Source organism: Bombyx mori, chromosome 19 (genome assembly GCF_030269925.1).
Source record: "Bombyx mori chromosome 19, ASM3026992v2".
NCBI lineage: Eukaryota > Metazoa > Arthropoda > Insecta > Lepidoptera > Bombycidae > Bombyx > Bombyx mori.
In genome coordinates this window covers 11,103,776-11,128,694 of record NC_085125.1, presented here as the reverse complement: position 1 = coordinate 11,128,694, position 24,919 = coordinate 11,103,776, and the positions used below count along the sequence as shown (strand labels likewise).

Below are 24,919 nucleotides of genomic sequence, written 5' to 3'. Positions count from 1 at the left end.
TTTTTTTTACTAAATAAATAAGAAAAGAGAACCTAAGTCTCGATTATTCATTCCATCGCAACAGAAAGTATTAGTATGCTTTGGCGTGACGTGAATAATACTCGACACAAAATAATAGGTAGGTACAGCGAGGAAACACAACCGAATCTAACAAAGTGGTACAAATCTGAGATCTCAACTATAGCATCTCAGCTTTGCATGTGACGACCATTTAAATTCACCACGCCAGCTGCGTTAAGGTGTTACGTTCAACAAGGTAACTTCACACGTCATATTGTTAGTTAATCGTTCGGAATTCACGACCAGTCGCGTGCCTGACTGAATAATTTCCGCTTTTTTATTTGATGACCATACAGCCCCCCAGTTTTGCTCATGAACGTATGTACGTCATACGTCAACCTGGATTTGATATCGCGCATAAAAACTGAAAGTATTTCTTTTTGGATTAATTCGGAGTTCGCTTGTTCGCCTTGTCTACTGCTATTCGATTGGTTGGATTTGTTCTTGTTTTGTACACGTTTCCTGTAAAATTACTTCTCTCTCTCTCTCCTTAGTCAGTCTCTTCATTGTTGAAGGTCGTGTCTAGCTTGAAGTGATGATCGCTCGATGCGCTATGCTTCTCCACGTCTTTCTACCCTCAGAGATCTTTATAGCCTCGGTTATTGGCAGGCCGGTGAGCGACTTTACCAGATCTGACCAGTGGATAGGTGAGCATCCGCGTGATCTTCTCCCGTCAAACTGACCAAGTAGCTTCTCCAGGTTACAGGGTCTTTACAAGCGATGTGACCGAAGTACTTGAGAATACGCTGGAAACAGATAGCGGACAGCCTTGTGGTAATACCGGGCTATAAAATGGATAAGTTAGTCCGGCGTGCAGTCCATGGAATTCGGAACTTGTAAAATACTTGGAAATAGCTTGGAACTATTGAATTTGCCACGTTTATGCTATATTTTGTCATAGCTTTCACCAGCAGAAGGTCTATTACCTTGATGTCACTTGTGACATACTTTACATCACGTACACAATAACGATGGAGAAAAGAACAATGGTGACAAGTCTGGAACATGCAACCTCTCAAACAAGGGGCTTGTAAGAGTACAATAAAAGGTCTTCCGTCATTGCCTTGATTAAAAGGGTCTTATAATACCTCTAAAGGGCCTTGATTAAAAGAATTTAACATACGAAAGTAATTTTCTCTTTTTTTTATTCCTACCTATTCTAGTAACGTCGAGGTGTTATTCTAGATTCACCGAACTAGTAGGTGAGCTCCGGGGCTCAAACCTGACGTCGTTGCTAACACTAACCCTGGCAAGAGCAGTACTTCACAGAATCTACCACTGGATCGGAAACGCGATCCACTGAGAAGATCCGACGAGAAACTCAGTGTGTCTGTGGGTTGATTTACCCTTTGTCACAAGCGACGGGTTCGACGAGAACGATGACCAGGATTTTGTCTGCTAATATTGCGTTCTCCATTTTTTTTAATGCAAAGAACATCCTCGAAATGTCTCATTAAGCAAAATAGATACCTATATTCAAACGTAAATATAATACTAATAATAAACTAAAATACTAAAGTGGTTTAAAGCTTGTTCATAATTAATGCCAGGAAAAGATTTTCGAGAAATATCCAGTTCAGAAAAATACGAGACTAGTTTAATGATCAAAGCAGCATTATAATATCATTTGATAACGGCGCAAGTTTTTGCACGATTTATACTGCCATTTTAATTTTACACTGTGTATTATAATTCAAAATTTACATGTCTTTTATTTTAAATATAACTGGGTTTTATTTTCTTGTTTCATCACGCACTTTGCACGTGTAAGCGCCTACCTATTTCTAGGGCGAATTTGGAGTTTGCTGCGTTTCAATTCGAAGAATGGAGGAGTCGTTCTACAATAAGACGTTCGGTTTCAGGTCTTTCGATGAGTGGTTCACGGTCTGATGTCTATGGACGTAGTCGTAACAGTAGCAGGACAGAAAAAAAATCCGGTACCTAAGTGATATATTATACTTAATTGTCAATTTGTTAGTTTAATAGCGTTACTATATTGACGTACCGAAATCGATACATCACAGATGGTCCCAGACCGGAGTCGCAATGAGAAAATTAAAATGAAAAAAAAAAACTTTGAGCACCTTTAGAAACGTCAGGGTTATGTTGATAACTTTCATGTTGTAAAAATAAGATAAAGATTGCCTTATTGAGAGTTGGAATTTTATCTAGTTCTGTCAATAGCACTTTTATACTTACAATCTATACTAATATATAAATCTACAGTGGTTATTACGGATGCTCCGTTATAACTACTGAACCATGCATCCGATTGACTTGAAACTTGGTATCCATGTAGAAAATACATGTGCTTAATGGATAGGCTAATATTTATATGAGTGTTGGAGTCCCTACACCAGTTGCGTTAATGATGAGAATCTATGTGGGGGTGAGAAATAATAATGTTAATTTTAAATGCCCAGCGAAGTGGACGGGTACATCTAAACTATTAAAGACAGTTGATTTCCTTATTCGTACCGAAAATAATTCGTCCATAACATTTCAAAAAAAAATTATTTTTCTATTTCACATTTCATTTCAACCATAATTAGATTTTAGAATATTCTTGATTTTACATTACGTAAATAATTTAGTACCGTCACACGCAACCGCCTCTGTCTTCCAGAAAGAATAACAATTATTTCATATAATTACCACATGATACATATATAAATACATCATAGTACATCTTTGATATATGTACTATGATTTATAAAAGTCACGGTCTTTATCGATTATGTAACAATCTATTGAGTGTTGATTTCATAATAATGGAGGTTATTAATGGTTAACATCGCAAGATTCTCATTCAAAACCACAATAGTGTGGTACTATTTTATTATTAACTTCGCCACATCTCTGATTGTTTTGATTGGTATTTTTTTTAAATAGACGTTTGTGGATTTCATTACAATAAACTCATTAATCCCGTGTTTGAATTTGAATATCAGAAGAGTTGAGATGTCTATCGGATCCAGTAACTACTTAGCAACAGCTGGGACTCTAGCTCGACTATTAACCACGCAAATTTTGTTTTTAAAAAAATATTGTGAGTAAAAAAAATTTTTGAACTTTCTACATCGACGAGTTTAATGAACTGGAAAGTCAAAATCTTGAAATTACAAAATATGACAGCTTTTTTTATATCCTCTTAAAGAAATTTGTAGATTAATAATCTTATTAATATTTAAACTATTTGATTACATACTACTTAATATGTACAGTCAAACCTGGGTAAGTGAGAACTGGATAAGTGAGAAAACTCTATAAGTGAGAGTAATAGCCAGGACCCGTCATTTTAAGCTCCCAAAACCTCTATTAGCGAGAAACAGAAACCTCTGTAAGAGAGAGTCGTTTTTCCCTCATGGACCTCCATAAGTGAGACTGCTACTTATCTATACCTCTATAAGCGACAGTCGAGCTTTATTTATTTATATTATTTAGGAGAACCAATTGACAAAACAAATTACAAATTTAACATCTGCTATTTTTTGACTCATTCTTAAATTTCGTGGAACTTCCTACCATTGTTTTTGTATTGTTTTCTAGTCAATATTGAACCTATTCTATTTCGTGAAACTAAATAACGTTATTATTTTATCGCATTCTTTTCGAATGGACACGTGTGCCTGTGTACTGTCCTGTTTGTCGGACTTACTCAGTTTATCGTTAATCAATTGCGAAGGAAATTTCTGTTCTGCATCATGTCAAAACGGAAAATTAAAGTACTGTCATTAAGTGACAAACTTAAATTAGTGAACGCGTTTGAATCCGGAAAATCGCGAAATGAAATTCAGAGGGTGCAGTAGCGAGAAACTCGGGTTAGTGAGAAACTTCTATAAGCGAGAATGAGATTGTGCTCCCTTGAACTCTCGCTTATCCAGGTTTGACTGTATATGTGTGGGTGTAATAAAATTCGACTCAGAAAACAATGTTGTTAAAATATCGACGTTATCGTAATAAATTCAAAAAAAAAACAACTTTAATGGCCCCAGATGCTATGTTATTCCAAAATTGTTATCCATAATCACATTATTGGAATAACTATAAAAAAAATGTAGTTTAAAAATAAATCAGCGCCATTATCCGAACTTGTTTTCGAATCGTAAACTGATTTTTTTATGTACATAAAAACATTTGCAATGTATATTATGCTAGATATTAAAATTCAAATGTTCCATTGACTCTATATATCTAATCGAGATTCACCAATAAAATATAATACAAATTGTTTTTTTTTTAACTACATATAATTATATCCATCTGGTTTTTAAACGTACAAAATTAAGCCGCTTTAGTATCCATAGTTTAAACTTTTTAATGTTTACGATGAATCGTTACGATCAATCGTATCGTATCCGGATGAAATAGTTTTGTTTTGTTGTAGGCGTCTCTAACAAATATACGGATTACAATTTCAACATAGTTCTAATGAAGAATTAAGAAATTAAAACACTTTTTTTTTAAATGATAAGCATACTTTCATTAACTATTTATTTAAATAATGAAAATTACATCTGCATATGAATTTTAAGAACTCTTTAAAAATACCCAAAGAGCTTATGAGAACTCGTATGGCAATTTCATCATTCAGTTGTGCAATATGAAGCACCACTATTAATTAACATTTTTAATTACCGTACATACATTATCATTTAGCTGTTGCAGCTTACTGATGACATCTTTAACTTAAAAACCTATAGAACACAACAAGTTTCTGTATTTTTATGGTACATCAAACTTGGTTTTTTTCTTGTAAAATTATTGATGCCTATTGCTCCATTTTCCAAACATAGTTTTCTAATGAAAGGAAGAATGAGGTTTGCTACTTTTTTCTCCTACGTATTCGCTGGTAACCTAAGGAGCCATTCCAGCTACCCGCGGACGGGGTTACTTACCCGATGGAATGGAAGACAGACGTAGTGTAATTCAGAAGACAAAGGACGTGTTTAGTTTATTTACTTTGCTATAATAAAGACGGGATTAAAATCAAGTTTTCGTGAAGCAATCAACTGTTTTATTGGCCCAAATCGAATATAAGATCCCAGATACATGTGCGAATTGGAACAGTGTCATTTATTAAACCAAGGGCTCCCAAACTTATTTTCTCTACTGCCCATTTTGAGAATAAATTATTTTTAGCGCCCCTATTTCTTCACCTACTTAAGAAACCACTATAGCGAGAGCCAAGTCGGTGTCTAAGGGTCTTCCTAGATGAAATTAAAAAACCGCCTCCCAAGCCTCTACACAACGCCCCCACTTTTTTTCTGGGTCTCTTACCGCCCCCCTTTAGGCCTGTAGCGCCCACAAGGGGGCGTTATCGCCCACTTTGGGAAGGCTGTATTAAACGTATACAATTTAATTGTAATATGATTTAACCGTGAAACACTTTCGATGTAAGAATACGACATCTCAACATGAAGAGGAAGATGAAACGTGCGTGATGAACTTTGTGCGTGTGCGTCTAATTATATTTAGCACTTATTTATTTATTTATTACACTTCATGTAAAATTTACATTGACGGACTTAATGCTAATGCCTAAGGCATTCTCTACCAGTAAACCAAAGGTAGTGCACAGTAAAAAGTGGTAGGTGCAATGAAATTTATATTAAATTACAAATACATTCACAAAATAAATTATTTAAACACACACATATATATATATACACATATAATAGTTTATACAATATTAAAAGGAATATATTAATAAATTCACTTAAGAAATAACTTCATCTTAATAAGTTCATGACGATTACGCTAAGTTGTGTCGCTCGCTCCAGTGATGATTTTAGATTTACAGAGTATAGTTTTGCCACATAATCTTATAGTTGTTCAGGACAAAGAAATACCCTTGTTTTTATTAATTATTTTTCTGACTAGTATAGAAAATCTGTGTCCTGCTCCGGAATATGAAATAAAATGCGACTCGGGTGCATTGCGCATTTTATTTTGGAAGCAGTTAAAAAAAACGCTTATGATTACATTACTAGAAAACGCAAGATTCATATTAAACGTGGCTTTTTTAATTACGTCTACAACTCGAAAATATAAGGGTTTCTGTTAAGAGTAACTTTAATATTTATTATTATTTAAGAGTAGCTTTATTTAAAAAAAACACAACTTGGATGTTATAAATTGTCGTCGGTTGCAAATCTTTAGAAGCTTAAGAAGAACAGGTTGTACTACTTTGAATAAATATCTACTGTTCTTTTTAATTCGCTAATTACGACTAAGAATCATTAAAATGAGAAAAATACTACTTAAGATAATAAATACGAAACAATTAAAATTATTTTTTGCAGGTTTACATAACGGAAGTCTATTATCTTAATATGGAAAAAAGTTTTTAGAAAGCGTGAAAAATAATTTTAAATTTAACACACCATCTAATTACCGTAATTATAATCTTCATTAGACTGCTTTATTGAGTGTTTATTTAAATTGTGTTCGATTTTTTGAGTTCCGATTAAATTAATTATTTTTTTGCAAATTCATATAATATGTTTTTTTTTATTGCTTAGATGGGTGGACGAGCTCACAGCCCAACTTAAGTGGTTACTGGCGCCTTTGGTTACTGGTACCTGGTTTCGCGGACAAACAGCCTTTACCTCGTTACCTCGCGCACATCCGATTTCCTCAAATGCCTAACCAGAAGTTATTATGTAAAGTACATTCATATAACAAGAACAAAAGTCGTTCGCAAATGTGATTTTTTTTTATTGCTTAGATTGGTGGACGAGCTCACAGCCCACCTGGTGTTAAGTGGTTACTGGAGCCCATAGACATCTACAACGTAGATGCGCCACCTACCTTGAGATATAAGTTCTAAGGTCTCAGTATAGTTACAACGGCTGCCCCACCCTTCAAACCGAAACGCATTACTGCTTCACGGCAGAAATAGGCAAGGCGGTGGTACCTACCCGTCCGGAATCACAAGAGGTCTTACCACCAGTATAAATGTTTTCCCCTGATAAAATATAATGTGCAAAGAAAAGATCAAAATTCATACAAAACACACTTCGCACTACAAAACACTTCTATTCACAAATTAATTAATCAAGTCAATATGGTTTTTGAAATTTGAATATCCGTGGATCCCAAAATAATACTTGTCAGTAGATTATGTTTTGTTATGATTTTTAAACTTTTATTATTCACTCGGAAAGGTTAAATGTGTAATCTGTGATTTATCTATAATTAGACCTTGAAGATAAATTAATTATCACTTTTTACACTTGGTCCGTGCACTTGGTTTTATTAATTAATATTAAGGACCAGCATTCATTCATTTATAAATAATGTGGCCTCTATAGTCACGTCAGTCGTGGAAAGAGTTTGAATTATGTAGGTAAGTTTATCGTCTCTTTTTCTCAACCTAATTGTTCATAATCTAAAGGGCTATTCCAACCTGAGAATTTTCTAACCTGTTTTTGCTAGGGCTAGCCCTAGCAAAAGCAGGGGTTCACTGAATCTACCATCGGATCGGAATCCCACTAAGAAGATTCGGCGAGAAACTCAGTGGGTTGTGCTCTAAGGGCTAGGTAGCACGTCAAACTCATTCCATACAACATGTTTGACGACTATATTTTATAACTAATCTTGATGTTCCAAGAAAAAGAAAAAATAATAATTTTGTACAGACATGCTTCTACGAAACAATACTGTACAAAATGAAATGGAAAATATTTCTATTCGCTAGATTTTCCATAAATTCGATTTATACATAAGAAACAGCTAGTCTAGAAGCATCTTTCGACTTAAGAAACATGCTAGCATTCTTTCACTTCTTTTTTATTTGAGAAAGGTATACATATTATAAACTTTTTATTTTTATTGCTGCCCGTGTAGTCAGACGAGCATACGGCTCCACCTGAAGGTGAGTGGTTACTGTCGCTCATAGACGTCAGCAATGCCAGGGACAGAGCCAAGCCACTGCGTACCGCTTAATGCATTCCACAAGCCTCGTTTGAAGAAGGACATGTCATAGCGCTCGGGAAACACCACAGAAATAATATCAAGATCTTGATCTTGATTTATTTCTGTGGGAAACACCGTCATTCTCTTCATTTATCGAGCTCATTCCAAAGCAGGATGGTACCTGGCAAACTACATATATTATACATACTATACTATATAAACTAGTAAGACCCGGTTCGCTTTGCCAACCGATCTATGATTTGACTTTAGCACTATCGTTACAAAACTTCAGAGGATCACTCGCTTGGCCAATCTAAAGATTCCATGAAATATCAACAAATCCGATCCAGCCGTTTACAGTATATAGGAAACATACATAAAACTATCTAATTTTTAAGTTTAAAAACACAATACCTATTATGAAAAACACGAACACACATAACTCATTCACGAGTGAATTCTTCCTATTCGTACACTCTTGACAGAGTGGTCGTGGTCATGCATCAGTCGGATCCTGCGATACCGATGCTCGCGCGATGCGACGCCATGTGGCACGATGTTTCGCAGAGTGAGAGCGAACATTTATGTTGGAGTGAGTCACAGATTTTATGAAGTCGGTCCATCGTGTTGGAGATCGTCCGCGAGATCTTTTGCCCTCGACTTTCCCTTGCACCACCAACCGCGCAATGGAGTCCTCATTACGAGGGATGTGCCCGAAGAACTTGAGGATTCGTAATTGGACTGTTGACGATAGTCTCTCCTTGATGTTGAGCTCTTTCAGGATCGAAATGTTGGTACGGTGCGCGGTCCACGGAATTCTGAGGAGACGTCTCCAACACCACATTTCCAGTGCGTCAATCTTACGACGGTCTTGCATCCTCAGCGTCCACGTCTCAGCCCCATACAGAGAGATTGGAAAGACCAGGCATCAGGCATCTAACCGAACTTTTGTGTTTTTGGTTATTCTGCGGTCTCTCCAAATCTTTGTTAGCCTCTCAACTGAGGATCTTGTCACGGCGCAACGTCTTCGGATCTCATCTTCGCAGCCTCCAGCGTTGGTGATAGTGGAGCCTAAATATACATAGCTATTAACTACCTCGCATCCCGCTATATGTTGGACTTCCGGTTGGTTGATGTTAGCACGATATACGATCATCATTTTGGTCTTATCACGATTGATCGCAAGTCCAAAATCCAACGCTGTAGTCTCCAGCCGGCGAAGAAGCACCTCGATTTCGTTGAGGCCAAGAGGGTAGTATCATCGGTGTATCTCAAGTTTGATATTTTCCGACCACCAACGGATATTCCTTTATCCCAATCTTCAAGAACTATCCGCATTATATACTCTGTGTATAACTAGTCAGGTCATAAGTATTGTCACACAGTAAAAACTTTTCTTTTAGAATGCTGCAAACAAACTTTTCTTTTAGAATGCTAGCCACAAAAAAGTTTATTGAATTCGAATTTCGAATTGTTCATGAAAATAAAAATGTATACTTTTAGAATTTTACTAATTTTTAAATATGGAGTGGACGCTTAAAGAAGACCGTGTTGCAGTTATTGCGTTGCATCGTTGCGGTTACGCGCCAATTAAAATTTTTAACATACTGAAAAATTTGAATATAACCAAAAGATTCGTTTATCGTACCATCAAACAATACAATGAAGACTCTAGTGTAGATGACAGGTCAAGAAGTGGTCGCCCTCGGTCTGTTAGGACTCCAGCAGTGATAAAAGCTGTGAAGGCGCGAATTCAAAGAAATCCCAAACGTAAGCAGAAACTGTTGGCCCTTCAAATGGGGTTAAGCAGAACCACGGTGAAAAGGGTGTTAAATGAAGACTTAGGGCTTCGGGCATATCGAAGAAAAACAGGACATCGTTTGAATGCTCGTCTAATGGACCTGAGACTGAAGAGATGCCGCGCTTTGTTGAAGCGGTACGCGGGAAAAAAATATCGGGAAATTCTTTTTTCGGATAAAAAATTTTTTACCGTAGAAGAGAGCTACAACAAACAAAATGATAAGGTGTACGCACATAGTAGTGAAGGAGCGAGCAACCGTATTTCGCGTGTCCAACGAGGTCATTTTCCATCCTCGCTCATGGTATGGTTGGGAGTTTCTTATTGGGGCTTAACAGAGGTACATTTTTGTGAGAAAGGTGTAAAAACGAATGCAGTTGTGTATCAAAATACAGTCCTGACGAACCTTGTGGAACCTGTTTCTCATACCATGTTCAATAACAGGCACTGGGTATTCCAACAAGATTCGGCGCCAGCTCATAGAGCGAAGAGCACACAAGACTGGCTGGCGGCGCGTGAAATCGACTTCATCCGGCACGAAGACTGGCCCTCCTCCAGTCCAGATTTGAATCCTTTAGATTACAAGATATGGCAACACTTGGAGGAAAAGGCGTGCTCAAAGCCTCATCTCAATTTGGAGTCACTCAAGACATCCTTGATTAAGGCAGCCGCCGATATTGACATGGACCTCGTTCGTGCTGCGATAGACGACTGGCCGCGCAGATTGAAGGCCTGTATTCAAAATCACGGAGGTCATTTTGAATAAACTTTAGTGTCATAACAACCTATGTTTTGTTAAGTTCATTTTGGTATATGAATGGTTACATAATGAATAAACTTGTTTCAATTATTTTACATTAAACATGTGACAGAATTTATGACCTGACTAGGTATATTAAATAAAAGAGGAGATAGTATGCAGCCCTGCCTAACGCCTGCCTGTGTGCTGAAGCGTTCGGAGTCAATACTGTCAACACGAACAACGGCCGTGCCATCTTCGTACAGACGTCTGATGGTGTGTACAAGATATTGCGGTACACCTATTTCCGTCAGTACCAACCACAGCTTCCACCACTCGACGGTATCAAAAGCCTTTCGGAAATCCACGAAGCACACATATAGGCTAATATTAAATTCTCTGGCCTTTTCTATAATTTGCCGCATTACGAGTAGTTGCTCTGTTGTGTCTCGACCTTTTACAAAACCTGCTTGCTCGGGGGCGATCTCTCGGGACAAGTAACCTTGGAGCCTCGTGTTAATTATGTGCAGCATGATTTTACTGGCGTGGGATACGAGAGAAATTATTCTGTAGTTATATCACTTCTTCGTTGATCCCTTTTTGTGAAGTGGAATGAATATGGAATGTGACCAATCGCTCGGCCAAACTCTAGTGACCCAAATTCGACAACAAATGATGTGCAGTATATCCACTCCGATTTCCCCCATGGCTTTTATTGTCTGTGTTTTTATGAGGATTTCATCAAAACCTACAGCCTTATTCCGTTTAAGGTGGTTGATAGCTGCTCGCACCTCGTCTTTTAGAGGCATCGGCTCCAGTTCCGAGGGTTCACTGTAGGTCATTGAGATCTTTGTTGTGGTGTCAGTAAACAGAGACTTGCAATAGTCTTTCCAAGCGCTAACAATCTTTTTGATCTCAGTGACGGTATCTCCAGACGCATTCTCAATAGCTCAAGTCTTTGGCTTAAATTGACGAGTTATAAGTCTGATTTTCATGTGTAAATCTTTTGTTTCAAAATTTTGAGAATGCCTTTCAACCTCTTCACGTATTGATTGTAGCGCTGTGTTTCGGTCACGACGGCAGGCAGCCTGTATGGCGGAACTCATGACGTTCAACTCCTGCATTCTGGCACCGCCAGCCTTAAGCTCTCTACGCTTTTCAATTAAGTCCCAGGTCTCGGTAGACATCCAATGCTGTCTTTACTTGGATTTATTTTTGGGCTGTGATTCGTGCACGACATCTTTTATAAATTGCACGGTAGATTGCCAGAGGTGATCAACGCTCACTTCTTTGCTGCAGAGTGAATGAATACAACAAAAATAGATTTGTGATTTAATATAACATTTAGATTTTTTAGCATTTTAAAATTTATGAACGTTTTTATACCATTTTGTAAAATATATCAATTTAAGATTTAAATTATATGTTTTAATGTTTCCACAATCATGAAGACGCATTCTTAAGCTATATTATAATACTTGCTAATAACAACGCTCTGGCGAATTAAATTAATTTCAATTCATAGGTAATAAATAATGTTATAAATTCCAAATACCACATTCTTTATCGCAATAAAATCAAAATGGACGACTCGGAACACTTTATTAGGAGACACCGAGCCGCTGGCTTTTTTTATAACAGACGAAAATACGAATAGGTATATAGTTCTCAAACAATTCTCTTTACACGCTCTAGTTGTTTGAAAGAAAGATATGTATGTATGTATGTATTAACAATCAACCGCCATCTCTATTATAAATCTCAAACTTAATCTTAATTTTATAATATACCTAATGGATTTTATTTTGCGGTCTAATAAAGTATTTATGACACACTCTATTTTTGAATTCTCAGTTTCTTTAAAAGGTAACTTTTTTTTTTATTGCTTAGATGGGTGGACGAGCTCGCAGCCCACCTGGTGTTAAGTGGTTACTGGACCCCATAGACATCTACAACGTAAATGCGCCACCCACCTTGAGATATAAGTTCTAAGATCTCAGTATAGTTACAACGGCTGCCCCACCCTTCAAACCGAAACGCATGACTGCTTCACGGCAGAAATAGGCAGGTAATAACTTTACGCAAGCATTGTTTTATAATATAACTAGCGACCCGCCCTCGCTTCGCTTCGGAAACATTAAAACACACATGAAACCAAAAAAAAAAAAATTAAAAAAAGTTGCCTATGTTCACCAGGGACAATGTCGGCTTCTAATGGAAAAAGAATTTTTCAAATCGGTCCAGTAGTTTCGGAGCCTATTCGAAACAAACAAACAAACAAACAAATCTTTCCTCTTTATAATATTAGTATAGATAGGTGGTATAATATAATCGGTAGGCAGCGGCTTGGCTCTGCCCCTGGCATTGCTGAAGTCCATGGGCGACGGTAACCACTCACCATCAGATGGGCCGTATGCTCGTCGGCCTACAAGGGCAATAAAAAAAAATTGTATTTGGTACGTCCATTGTGGCCTCCTGGTTTACTTATTAAGGTCTTTACTTCTGAAGTGTCAAAAAATCACCTTCGAGCAATCTTTAATAGGAAGACTAGATTTGTTTCAATTTCAAGTAATTATTAGGCACGCAAATAAATAAATACAGCCGGTAATTTTAAAAAAGGAATTCTCAAGATAAACAGATCAGGTTAGATAGATTTTGCAAATCGTTATCATTAAATTCCACGCACTGTTTACCGTTTTTGTCGAAGGTTTTGGCGAGTAAATTAACCCACAGATACAGCCCACTGAGTTTCTCGCTGGGTATTCTCAGTCGGTCGCGATTCCGATCCGATGGTAGATTCAGTGCAGCACTGCCTTTGCTAGGGCTAGTGCTAGAAAGTTCTCTCAAATTGAAATAGCCCTTTAGACTATTAACGATTAGATTGGGAAAAAAGACGATAAACTTATCTACATCATTCAAACAGTAATGCTTACAAGAAACCGTGCCTTTATGTGCATTCAAGAAACTTCTCACGGTTAAAACTAATTAGAAAAAATTTGAAACAAATTCTATTTAGGAATGTTTATTACGTGTCATTGAACTTTCAGACAAAAAGTGTTTCATACAGCTTATTCGTAGACTTGAAGATTTGACGTTTAAGTAATGTTTATTAATGACAGTCGTGAACTGACACGACCGGCCTTCTGATTTGATGGATTTACTTTAAACTAGCTGACCCGGCAGACTTCGTAGTGCCTGAATCGATAAATAAAAAACCTAAACTTTTGTATAAAATAAACTTAATGCAAACAAAAGGAATCCGTCCGATGGGGGACACATCAAAGTAAAAACAAAATAGTTATTTTTATTTAATTCCGAACATTTTCATATTTATCTAACCTTTTAAACCTTCTCTGGACCTCCAAAAATAATTCAAGACCAAAATTAGCCAAATCGGTCCAGTCGTTCTCGAGTTTTAGCGAGACTAACGAACAGCAATTCATTTTTATATATATAGATTGATGTGCTTCTTCAGATAGTTGCCGTAGCTTAAAAGATAAGACGCCAGGTGTACTCGTATCGAGCGATGCACCTATGCGGATGTTCGAATCCCGCTAGCAAAGTAACAATTTTTGTACTGACATCCGTACTTAAATCATGTTGGCGAACAACTTCCATGAAGAAATAACATCATGTCATAAAAATCAACCTATACAATTGAGACAAGTCTCAAAGTGGGTGAGGGCATTCATAATGTGATATCTATGGATTCAGCAACCATTTAACTCCCGTAACGGTCGTAGGCTGGTAGACACTATTTTTTCTGGTGAGCCTTGAATGCCTTACTGGTGGTAGGACCTCTTGTGAGTCCGCGCGGGTAGGTACCACCACCCCACCTATTTCTGCCGTGAAGCAGTAATGCGTTTCGGTTTGAAGGGTGGGGCAGCCGTTGTAACCATACTTCAGACCTTAGAACTTATATGTCAAGGTGGGTGGTGCATTTACGTCGTAGATGTCTATGGGCTCTAGTAACCACTTAACACCAGGTGGGCTGTGAGCTCGCCCAACCCTCTAAGTAATAAAAAAAAATTCAAGAAAAGAACGCATTCAATAGTCATATAATAGTTAATTTTCAAGAAAAAATGTCGGGAATCAAACAAAAGAAAAAATGTATGACATAAAATTAATCTATATATCATAAAGTATCCGTGGTTAAGATCGAATTTCGTCCATTGGGCTATCGAACGATATATAATAATATTATGATTCTGATTCCAGTATATCGAATGTATGTGTGTGATTTTGGTATTTTCTAAAATTCGAGATTAGTTATGAATATATTATGTACTAGCAACCCGCCCTCGTTTCGCTTCGGAAACATTAAATTTTATTATTGATAGCTGAGTTCCGCGATGTTACCCGCGGTTATTGTCGTACCGCGGGTAACGCTGCGGAGCAAAGTTAGTCTAAAAAAAGTAGCTTAAGTTATTCGTTATATCATCAGCCACCTATCAGTGAAAGTCTCGTCAAAATCGGCCCAGCCGTTCCAGAGATTAGCCGGAACAAACAGACAGACAGACAAAAATTGTAAAAAATGTTATTTTGGTGTATGTACCGTATATACTTATATATTCATATGCATGTAGTAAAAAGTTGTTATCTATACTAATATTATAAAGAGGAAAGATTTGTTTGTTTGTTTGTTTCGAATAGGCTCCGAAACTACGACCGATTTGAAAAATTCTTTTTCCATTAGAAGCCGACATTGTCCCTGATGAACATAGGCTACTTTTTTTTAAATTTTTATTTTTTTATTTTTTTGGTTTCATGTGTGTTTTAATGTTTCCGAAGCGAAGCGAGGGCGGGTCGCTAGTTTCAATAATACAAACAGACACTCCAATTTTATTTATACTAGAGGTCCCGCAGTAGTCGAAATTCGACTATAATTATTTGGAATTGTAAGTTTGTACACTATTATGATTGTATTTTATACTTCTATAATCACAAATTTCGCCAAGATCACATTATAAAAAACATTAACAAAGACAAACAATATTTAATCTATTCTCAATTTAACAACAGACGTCAAGAACAAAAGTTTGACAATAAATAAATAGTATGCATGCGTGTGTGCGTCAGATACATGGTATATAGTGTGTGTAATATTTTCTTTATTGATTTAATATATCTATATGCATTATTTAAAAAAAAAAATTAGCATTGTGCACTTCTTCTCTATATTTTCTATAAGTGTGGAAAATTACATACTCCTCCGTCCGCGCAATTTTCGTAAAAAGGGATACAAAGTTTTTGCTTCACGTTTTAATATATAGATGTATAGATTATAAATAAATTACGTTTTATATACATTACAACTATGTCAGTAATGTGTTTCTCGAGCTACACATAATTGAGATCGACAATGCGTTTCCAATGAATGAAATCAATGATCATCATCCGTGACTCGAATCGGAAATGCGTCGTGGCCTTTGTGAACGGTGTCATGCAACGGGTCGCCATGTATTTGCGCGTATCAACTTTGTCATCTATAAGAACACATATAACTGTACTTTTATTTGAAATAGATTCCTTACCTTACACAGAAAAGTATCGAAAGGGAAAGATCATTATTTTTGTAAACAAAATTCACATAATATCTAACAGAACTTTTCTTATCCTTTTTATAGAGCATAACGATATGTGAAGTACATCTACAAAGCAGTTAAGGATAATATAATAACTATGTAATTTTTTTTTATTGCTTTACATAATGTTGTAATAATTTATGTATAGTGTTATGTATAATATTTTTTTGTTGTAATAGTATTTTATTCTTATCATGCATCAATGTTGCCAGAATAAAAAATTGTGATCTAATAAAGAAGCGTCCATCAATACCTATTTAGAAAAAAAAACTGATGCTAAAAATTCTGCCTATGCCCGACAAAGGGTTTTTTATATCATTATCTTATATATTTTATAATCTTTATAAAGAAATCTAGCAAGAACGAATTGCGAATTGATTTTGCAAAAATAAAAGCCAAACCTATCTTTAGGCAAATTCCCAATCCCCAGTTCCTTACTTAAGTAATTAATTTCCTAATTTATGTAGGCGTGACCCAGGTTGTTGGGTGAGTGGGTGAGTTGGTGGGAACGGTGCAGTCAACGCAAACCCACCATATTTATTAATTTGGAGAGTGAAACAGACGCTGTAAAAATGCAAATGAAACTTCAATTGCTTTGGTTCAAGAATTCAAGATCGACAATAGTTTTAAATATTAAGCGTATTATCTATGGACAGAAGAATCGGAGTTACGCCTTCTATGATAGCATATTAGACAATGAACTCATCTGCAAGCATTCTAAATAAAACGTGCACTTGGCCACTAATTCTATTGAGTTCAACATGTAGATCTAAATAAAACAAACAGGATAAATGGAACAAAAAAAAAACGACAACAAAAAGGCGTCATTGTCGACCCACAGTCACCTGCTACAACATGGAATAGGAAGTGAAGCTATTTGGAATGCGATTACAATTCCCATCACGTTTCGAACGAAACTGTATTTCACACGAATACATATGACGTGCTTCGTTTGTTTTTGTTCTAATAAATTGTTATTTTTTTTTTGTACAGATCGGAATTTTCTGTGATAACATCATAAGAAGCGATTTTTTTTTCGTATTATTCCGTTGTGTAATGATACTAAAACATTCGTTGGCTCAAGGTTCGCTGAATAGTGGATATGACGAAATTTGTACAAAAAAATTATAATTAAAAGCTTGCATATAGTCTATGATCAAGACCGAGTTCAAATTGCTTGTTAAATTTCATCATCAAATATATTGAACGCAAAACATAATGTCATAGTCGTACTATAAAGCGGCAAGGATAATGAATGGTTTTCAAAATCATTATCGCATAAATTTTTATTACTATCGATTTTCAAAGGTGAAACAAAAATAGATAGAGAGATGCCGAAAAATCGAGAGCTATACGAATTAAATAAATGCGAGATCATTGTAATGTCTATGAGCTATGGTAATTACTTTACATCACTAAAAATATAATTATGAAATCATTAAAATTAATTAGGTAATCATTTTAAAAACTTTTTAAATAGATTTTACCATAATAACCGAAATTTCAAAACTAAAAATGTGTGATTGTAATTTTTATAAAACAAAACTGACTTTTTACAAAGTTTTTCCATTTCACATAACACTAAAGCTCATCTTTATTATTAATCAAAAACAAAGCATAAATTGGTTGACGAAACAGAGCAAAAAAGTTTTTAAGTTGTCTGTTTTATGTTTGTATGTGTGTTTCTTGTGTTTGTTTGTGTCTATTTACGAGTATATTGTCTGTTTTATGTTTGTATGTGTGTTTGTTGTGTGTGTTTGTGTCTATTTACAAGTATATGTGGATTTGAGAAAGCCAAACTCAATTTGGCATTGATTCGAATACAATCGACAATCAAACTGCGTTCTGACTGCAATGCTTCTCGCACGGGTAACCGCGAAAGTTTATTCAGAAATGTCATCGCTGAATAAACAAAGGATTACTTAATTTTATTTTTCTACGAATCTATACATATATTAATACGTGAAGCAAAAACTTTGTATCCCTTTTTACGAAAATTGCGCGGACGGAGGAGTATGAAATTTTCCACACTTATAGAGAATATAGAGAAGAAGTGCACAATGCTAATATTTTTTTTAAAATAATGCATAAAAGATACATTAAATCAATAAAGAAAACATTACACACACTACATACCATGTATTTGACGCACACACGCATGCATACTATTTATTGTCAAACTTTTGTTCTTGGCGTCTGTTGTCAAATTGAGAATAGATTAAATATTGTTTGTCTTTGTTAATATTTTTTATAGTGTAGTCTTGGCGAAATTTGTGATTAGAATAGAAATAGAAGTATAAAATACAATCATAATAGTGTACAAACTTACAATTTCAATTAATTATAGTCGAATTTCGATTACTGCGGGACCTCTAGTTTTTTGAAATCCCTCATCTGTGATGTACGAAAGTAAGTAGTTTGAACAAAGCTGGAACTCAAATTCGACACTAACTTTAGAACAATTTTAATCGATAAATTAAATGAAGTAGCCGTAATCGAGAAGGAAACGAACAATATAATTATGTAAATAATTAATTATAGATAAATATTTACAATAAAATTTAAATTAATCTGACAAATCTGAATTTTAAATTGGTCACCGCTAATGTCAGATATTACAATACAGAAATTAACTGGGAAGTAAAGTTATTTGATGAAGGACATAAAACATTCATGAATGTTTATGTAACCAGTTTTCGTGAAAACTTCGCAAATGCAGATAAAAATAATCAATTTAACACTAAACACACCATACTGGATCAAATGACCCATTTTGGACTTTTGCCTTCGATCAATAATAGTACTAGATTAAGGATCAGGAACAAAAATAAGACGCTCCAGTGGCCACGTTTGCAGACACGAAAACATCTTCATTTCTTAGAAAAAAGTTTAATAATGTTAACGACTTCAGTTTATTATTAACCTTAATACTTAAACATAAAGTTTAATTACCATTGCAAAATATATGTATTTAGGTCCTTTCATCAGAAAAAGAATATTATGGAATGAATTTAAAATGTCACTTGAACATAAAAAGTCATCAGTACAAAAATATTTATTCTAAAATGATACTTAAAGCCTAATTTATAAGGTTAAAAATATTTGTTTAAAATTTCGTGCTTATTGTATTGTGGAACTAGATGTAGTTCTTGGTATTACATTTCAATGCTCAGAACACAGTAAGTATTGAAAGACATAGAGTTGCAGAATATACATATTTGTTTTAGGTTTGTTTTGTATGGTCGCAACCATTTTTGACCGATTCAAAAAAGTAGTAGATAATATTTTACATTGCCGCTATTACAACAAATAGGTGATAAAAAATAAAATTGAATAAAGTAAAAAAAATATGAAAGGAAACACGAAACATGTTTTCCACGTATTCTTTATACAGAAGTAATTAAAACAATAATGTAGGTTTAATTACCTTTAAACAGATTCAGTTTGTTATAAAGCTGTCTTTTAGAAGTCATTTTTATATGAGCGGTTTCTTTTTTACAAATATAATGTAATCTTATATCAATGAATTTTTCTATAATCAGTTTAATTTAGGCTTATTTTATGGCTGTGTTCGTTTCCCCCAGAAAACAAATCCTTTTCAGCATATACGCTTAAAATATTTACACATACATATAAAGTTTTTTTAATACTTTTTTGCATTGATTTGCCACCACCATTGAACAATTCTAGAATTTTTATAAGGGTTCTATATTTCTTCTCCTCTTTCTTTCGCGACAATATATATCCATTGTGCACAGCGACAAGGGGCTACTAGGAAATCTACAAACAAAAATAACATTATAAAATAACTAAACTACTCTATGCATTCCCTGTCCAAGAATAGGTGATGTTTGTTACAATAGTTGGTGCCTTGTTGCAAACATTGGCCAAACAATTACAATATTCGTAAATTGTGTTTTATTTACAATATAATTGTGTTTATTATTTTATGAAAAACACTTAATAATATAAATTTACCAAAAAAAGATATTCCTTCCAAAACCTTGGTGTTACGGTGGTTTTTTACTCAGTTTTTGAACGCGCATTGCAGCGTTTTGACGTCTTAGTGTTGGCTATGATTGGACCATACTAATTTGAAATAAGACCACAAATTTATTTGTGGTCTTATTTTTTGGGCCGTTTTTGAAGCGCTAATCGCGAATCTAGTAGTATTATTGATCGAAGACTTTTGCAATGAAAATGCAGATATCATCTTATTGATTTTGCACAATTGACTTCATGACTTCTTCTTACCAATTAATCTACAGTTATTATACAATTTTTTGTTTTTGTTTAGTTCTGTTTAATTCGAGTAATACATGTCGTATACCGTTATCTACCCGCTATGGTAGAAATAGGTATCAGTAAATGTTGGTATGATTATTGTTAATTGAACCAGAAAGAGATAATCGTTTCATATAAGAAGCGCGTTTCAAGAATCAAAATATAGTATTATATTTACTAACTAAACGGCTTTTACGAGTATTATTACAAAAAAAATATATTGTCGCATTGATTTTTTTATAGAAACAAAAAGATACGTTGCAAACGAATCTAAGAATAACATATTATATTTAATAAAACATTCGACCTTGTTTTATTCAAACTTAACATCGACACGAACACAATGAACTGTAAAAAACAAAAACAGATTTAAAGATAAGTCCCGGTCTCAAATATATTAACACACAATTTGTTTTTTTTTTATTTTATTTATATTTAAAGTTCAATGCTCTAATCTCACACTAATGTTTGGTTCTACCAAATGATTTTCGGAAATAACTCCATTAAGAAAACCATTACACATAATGTACTTTTTATCTTATTCATAGAAAAAAACGGTTCATTGACGAACGTCCTTTGTCTTTGACCCCATAAACTTTATAAAACCGAAAGTGTTGGACACGCTTTACGAACGAACTTGAAATATATTATATTAGTAGTATATAGATGGGTAAACAACCCCGTAGTTAACAAACCACTGCGCTGATCCACAATTATACTTTTATTCAGAAATAGTTTTACACTTTACACGGTATTTCCTGAGTGCATGTCTTTGATATGTCCTTCTTCAAACTAGATTTAGAAAAGTCCCGACCAGAGACTCAGCAATCCTACTGGTAATGTCGATTTTCATAATCATGGATAAAAGCACATCATCAGGTCAACCCTTCGGATTTTGAAGGCCACAAATAACCGTACAACGTCAATGGCCTACCTTGAGATAGTGTCTGCTGAGATACCATGAGGTCGCAGCATCATTATATTGCGGAAAATATACAAAAAACAAGCAACTGTCAAATTGCCTATACTGGAGTAGAAACGCTTTATCACCATTGTAAGATGGGAATTAGGGAGCGAGTTCTCAAAACAGACAAATGAGAAGATATTAGTTACAATATATGGATGAGATGGGAATGTCAACGGATAAATAGTTGGACATACTCAATATTGTTCAAGCCCTCTAATGTAATTTTTCCATTACTATTCTTTCTCGAACATATATTATAATTTTCTGACTGAGTGTTTTTGGAGATGGTTAATTCAGTAATTAATGAAATAGCATGAATTGAAAACTCAATGCTATGACTAAATTAAGTTACAAACACAATTATTAAATATACGGAACCATCCACAACAAATAAACGAACTGGATGTACACTTCATGCTAAATATCAATTTTAAAATTTATGTAATATAGTTTATGAGGCAAAATTTGTTAGAAATAATTTAAATATGCAAATACCTTCATATAATATGTATAAATTCGAAATAATGTAACGAACAAAGAAACAGGAAAAATGGTGATGCAATCTGCGTTTTATTGCATTCCAATCAAACCTGTCCATATGCTTAGATTGAAGATTATGTAAATCACTCAAGCTACCCTCTGCAACAAGTCTCACTTTTATCTTTTTGCCGTTGCAAGAAATCGATAACTATAATAAAGAAGAAGAGAAGTCCAAAGGTTTTTAAAAATAATCTCTTTATATTTTAAATAGTATTCTTTCGTAGTATCTGTCTTCCCCTCACACATCAACAAAGTCGAATACACTACACTTGAAAAGTGTGTAATGAAAAGAAAACGGCATTGATTGACCCGCATTCATAATACAGCTTGATGTGATTGGAAGTTTTCTATTTTAATTCAAACTGATTACCCGAGAAGTGTTCAATACAATTAACCTAGACGACCGCGACTGATATTACGGATCCTCCCGATCCATTAACGGTGCTTTTTGGTACCACAAGCATCGGTCACCGTCCTCGTCGAACCCGTCGCTGGCGACGAAGGGCTCGACAAGTGAATTAACTCATAGGCACAGCCCTCTGAGTTTCTCGCCGGATCTTCTCAGTGGGTTGCGTTTCCGATCCAGTGGTAGATTCTACGAAGCACTGCTCTTGCTAGGGCCAGTGCTAGCAACACTCCCGGTTTGAGCCCCGTGAGCTCACCTACACGCTAGGGTAACGCTGATATAGCCTCTCAAGGCTATCAGCATAGGTAGGAAAAAAAGACCGCAACGGGGCAACGCAAAGCCGTCGTCACCCGTCTTTTCGGATCCTCCTGAATCACTCTCGGTGCTTTTAAGACCCTCAAGCACCGGTACTATCCACGCCGAACTCGTCGACTAAAACGAACAGTAAGTAAGAGTTGTTACAATAGATCAATCGGATCTTACAAGACTTGTGCATATACATTAATGATTAGGTAAATATGCTCGTATATTGAACTATGTTCGCTGCTCTTGTGACCTTATTTGCGGTCACCGCAGTGTCTCGATCAATATCTTCTATCAAACGTATCAAAATTATAACTATCAGGCTTATTTATAAAGTACATTTTTACACGATAAATAGTGATTAAATCTTGTTTCAGTGTTCATTGCGTGGCGGTCATTATCATTCTGAAAGGTTTTCAACGATCTAGAAAATCTAATTGTCGTAGAGTCAGAGAAAGAAGTAGATCTTATTATCTCCGATGGTATAACGCAGTGACGCTACCACCGGATATACAGATAGCTGACACCCAATACAACGTCGGTAGACTCTATAGTGCAAAATATCATCCCGGAACTCCTAGCAGAGTTTATTAGGTTACGACTGGACGAGGACGAAATTAATCTACATACCAAGTTTTTTTTTTAATAAACTACATAGATGGGTTGTGGCAAGGAAAAACAAAATTGTTATTCTTATTTAATTTCGAGCATTTTCATATTTAGCTACCTTTTAAAACTTCTCTGGACTTCTACAAATAATTCAAGACCAAAATTAGCCAAATCGGTCCAGCCGTTTTCGAGTTTTAGCGAGACTAACGAGCAGCAATTCATTTTTATATATAGATAGATAGATAGCAACATCGTTCTTAGGTTTAAGGTGCATAATTTTCAAGTAAAATGAAGTAAATTGAAAAAAAAGGCTTAAATCTATTAGTAATCTCGATTTACTCTACATTTCTTTATCAAAAAAGAATGATGCTTGCTACCTAAGAAAAAGATCAACAATTGTCTGTCTATATTACTCACTTTTCAAGGCTTTTCCTTCTGGCGTGCACCTTTGAGCATTTATCAAACAATCAACATAGTTTCTGACAAGTCTTTTATTTCTAAATATATCGTCAACGTCTAAATAATCGTATCTTTCGTCGTATTTCGGCATACTCATCATTGCGTTGATGTCCTGTCCCACCACAACAAACACACAAGTATACAAAAAAATCACAGCACGCATTTTGAATTAAAAAAAATGAGAAGCTAAATTATAAAATCACATCACAAATTATGTTTATTGTGGCACTGGAGAACTCCCGCGCAATTTTAAAATTAGAACGTCATTCGTGCGCGCGAATCGAGTTTGCGTTTAGTTATGGAGGGCGCGCGGCTACGCGCTTGTTTTTAAGGTTATTAGCGTTGGCTCACGATCAAATCGAGATGCTTTCTTTAGTGCAGCCTCGTTGCAGCGAATACTCTAAGACTGGTTTTATCAAGGGAGACTTGAGAATAAATCGGTAGTTTGTACAACAAAGAGGTCTCTATACTCTTGACATAGCTGTTTTTTTAAAGAAAGTTAACAGATCGTGTGTACCTTATTAGGACTTGTGAATGAAAACTGTTATTATGTACGGTTAGTTATCGACATTTTCGAAACATTTTAGTACGTATGTAATAATTATACAGCATAGTTACTTCATCACGTCAATATATATGACACAAATTAGCTCATCATCATCATCAGCCCACAGTTGTCCATTGTTGGACATAAATCTTTATTTACACAACTGAACCCCCGTTATCTGTTCTCTTCATCCATTCCTTGTTAGCCATTCTTCTTAGATTATCGCTCCAACCAGCCGGAAGGTACACTACTCGAGAAGAATCCGTTTGCACCAGCTATCGTCGGTTCTAGGGCATATAAGTCTAGCTAGCAACTTTAGCTTGCCGACTCTTTTGAGCTATGTCGATGACATAGTTCTCTGTCGAATAACCTCATTCCTGACAATAAATTACCGGCTGTATGATAAATCATGAATACTTCAAACATATACGTAATTTGCATATTTTAACAATAATTATTGTACACAATAGATGGACCCAAATGAAATTCGAAAAGTTACACACGTATAATTAAGATTGCTGTTAGGTATATGCCAGAGTTGCATCTTGTCAAATCGGATAAGTTAAGAAAAGATTTGAAGTCACGGAAGAACCATTGTTCGCAAGCAACGGCTCGGAACGTTTCTGTAACTCATACGCAAATTACGGAGTCACAGGGGAGTTAGAGTGTGACATCAAAGACTTTAAAAGTCCGAGTTTTTTT

At 35.2% G+C, this 24,919-nt stretch overlaps 1 protein-coding gene and 1 long non-coding RNA gene across 5 annotated transcripts in view; both read right to left on the bottom strand.

Annotated features, from left to right (window-relative positions):
• Positions 1–23,994, bottom strand: part of CSP9 (chemosensory protein 9) — a 40,651-nt gene extending 16,657 nt beyond the window's left edge. For 3 of the 4 annotated variants that reach the window (XR_009975604.1, XR_009975605.1, XM_012693856.4), the window contains exon 1: positions 23,629–23,994. Coding sequence is in view for 2 of the 4 variants with exons in the window: in XM_012693856.4 (XP_012549310.1) it covers positions 23,629–23,833 (205 nt within the window). In the remaining 2 variants the exon portion in view is untranslated. 4 annotated transcript variants of the gene reach the window in all.
• On the bottom strand, positions 18,976–20,229 carry LOC134200699 (uncharacterized). The gene is made up of 2 exons (XR_009975718.1): positions 20,081–20,229; positions 18,976–19,882 (listed from the first exon to the last, which is right to left on the bottom strand). It is a non-coding gene; the product is annotated as an uncharacterized LOC134200699 (long non-coding RNA).
• Positions 23,995–24,919: the final 925 nt, after the last annotated feature.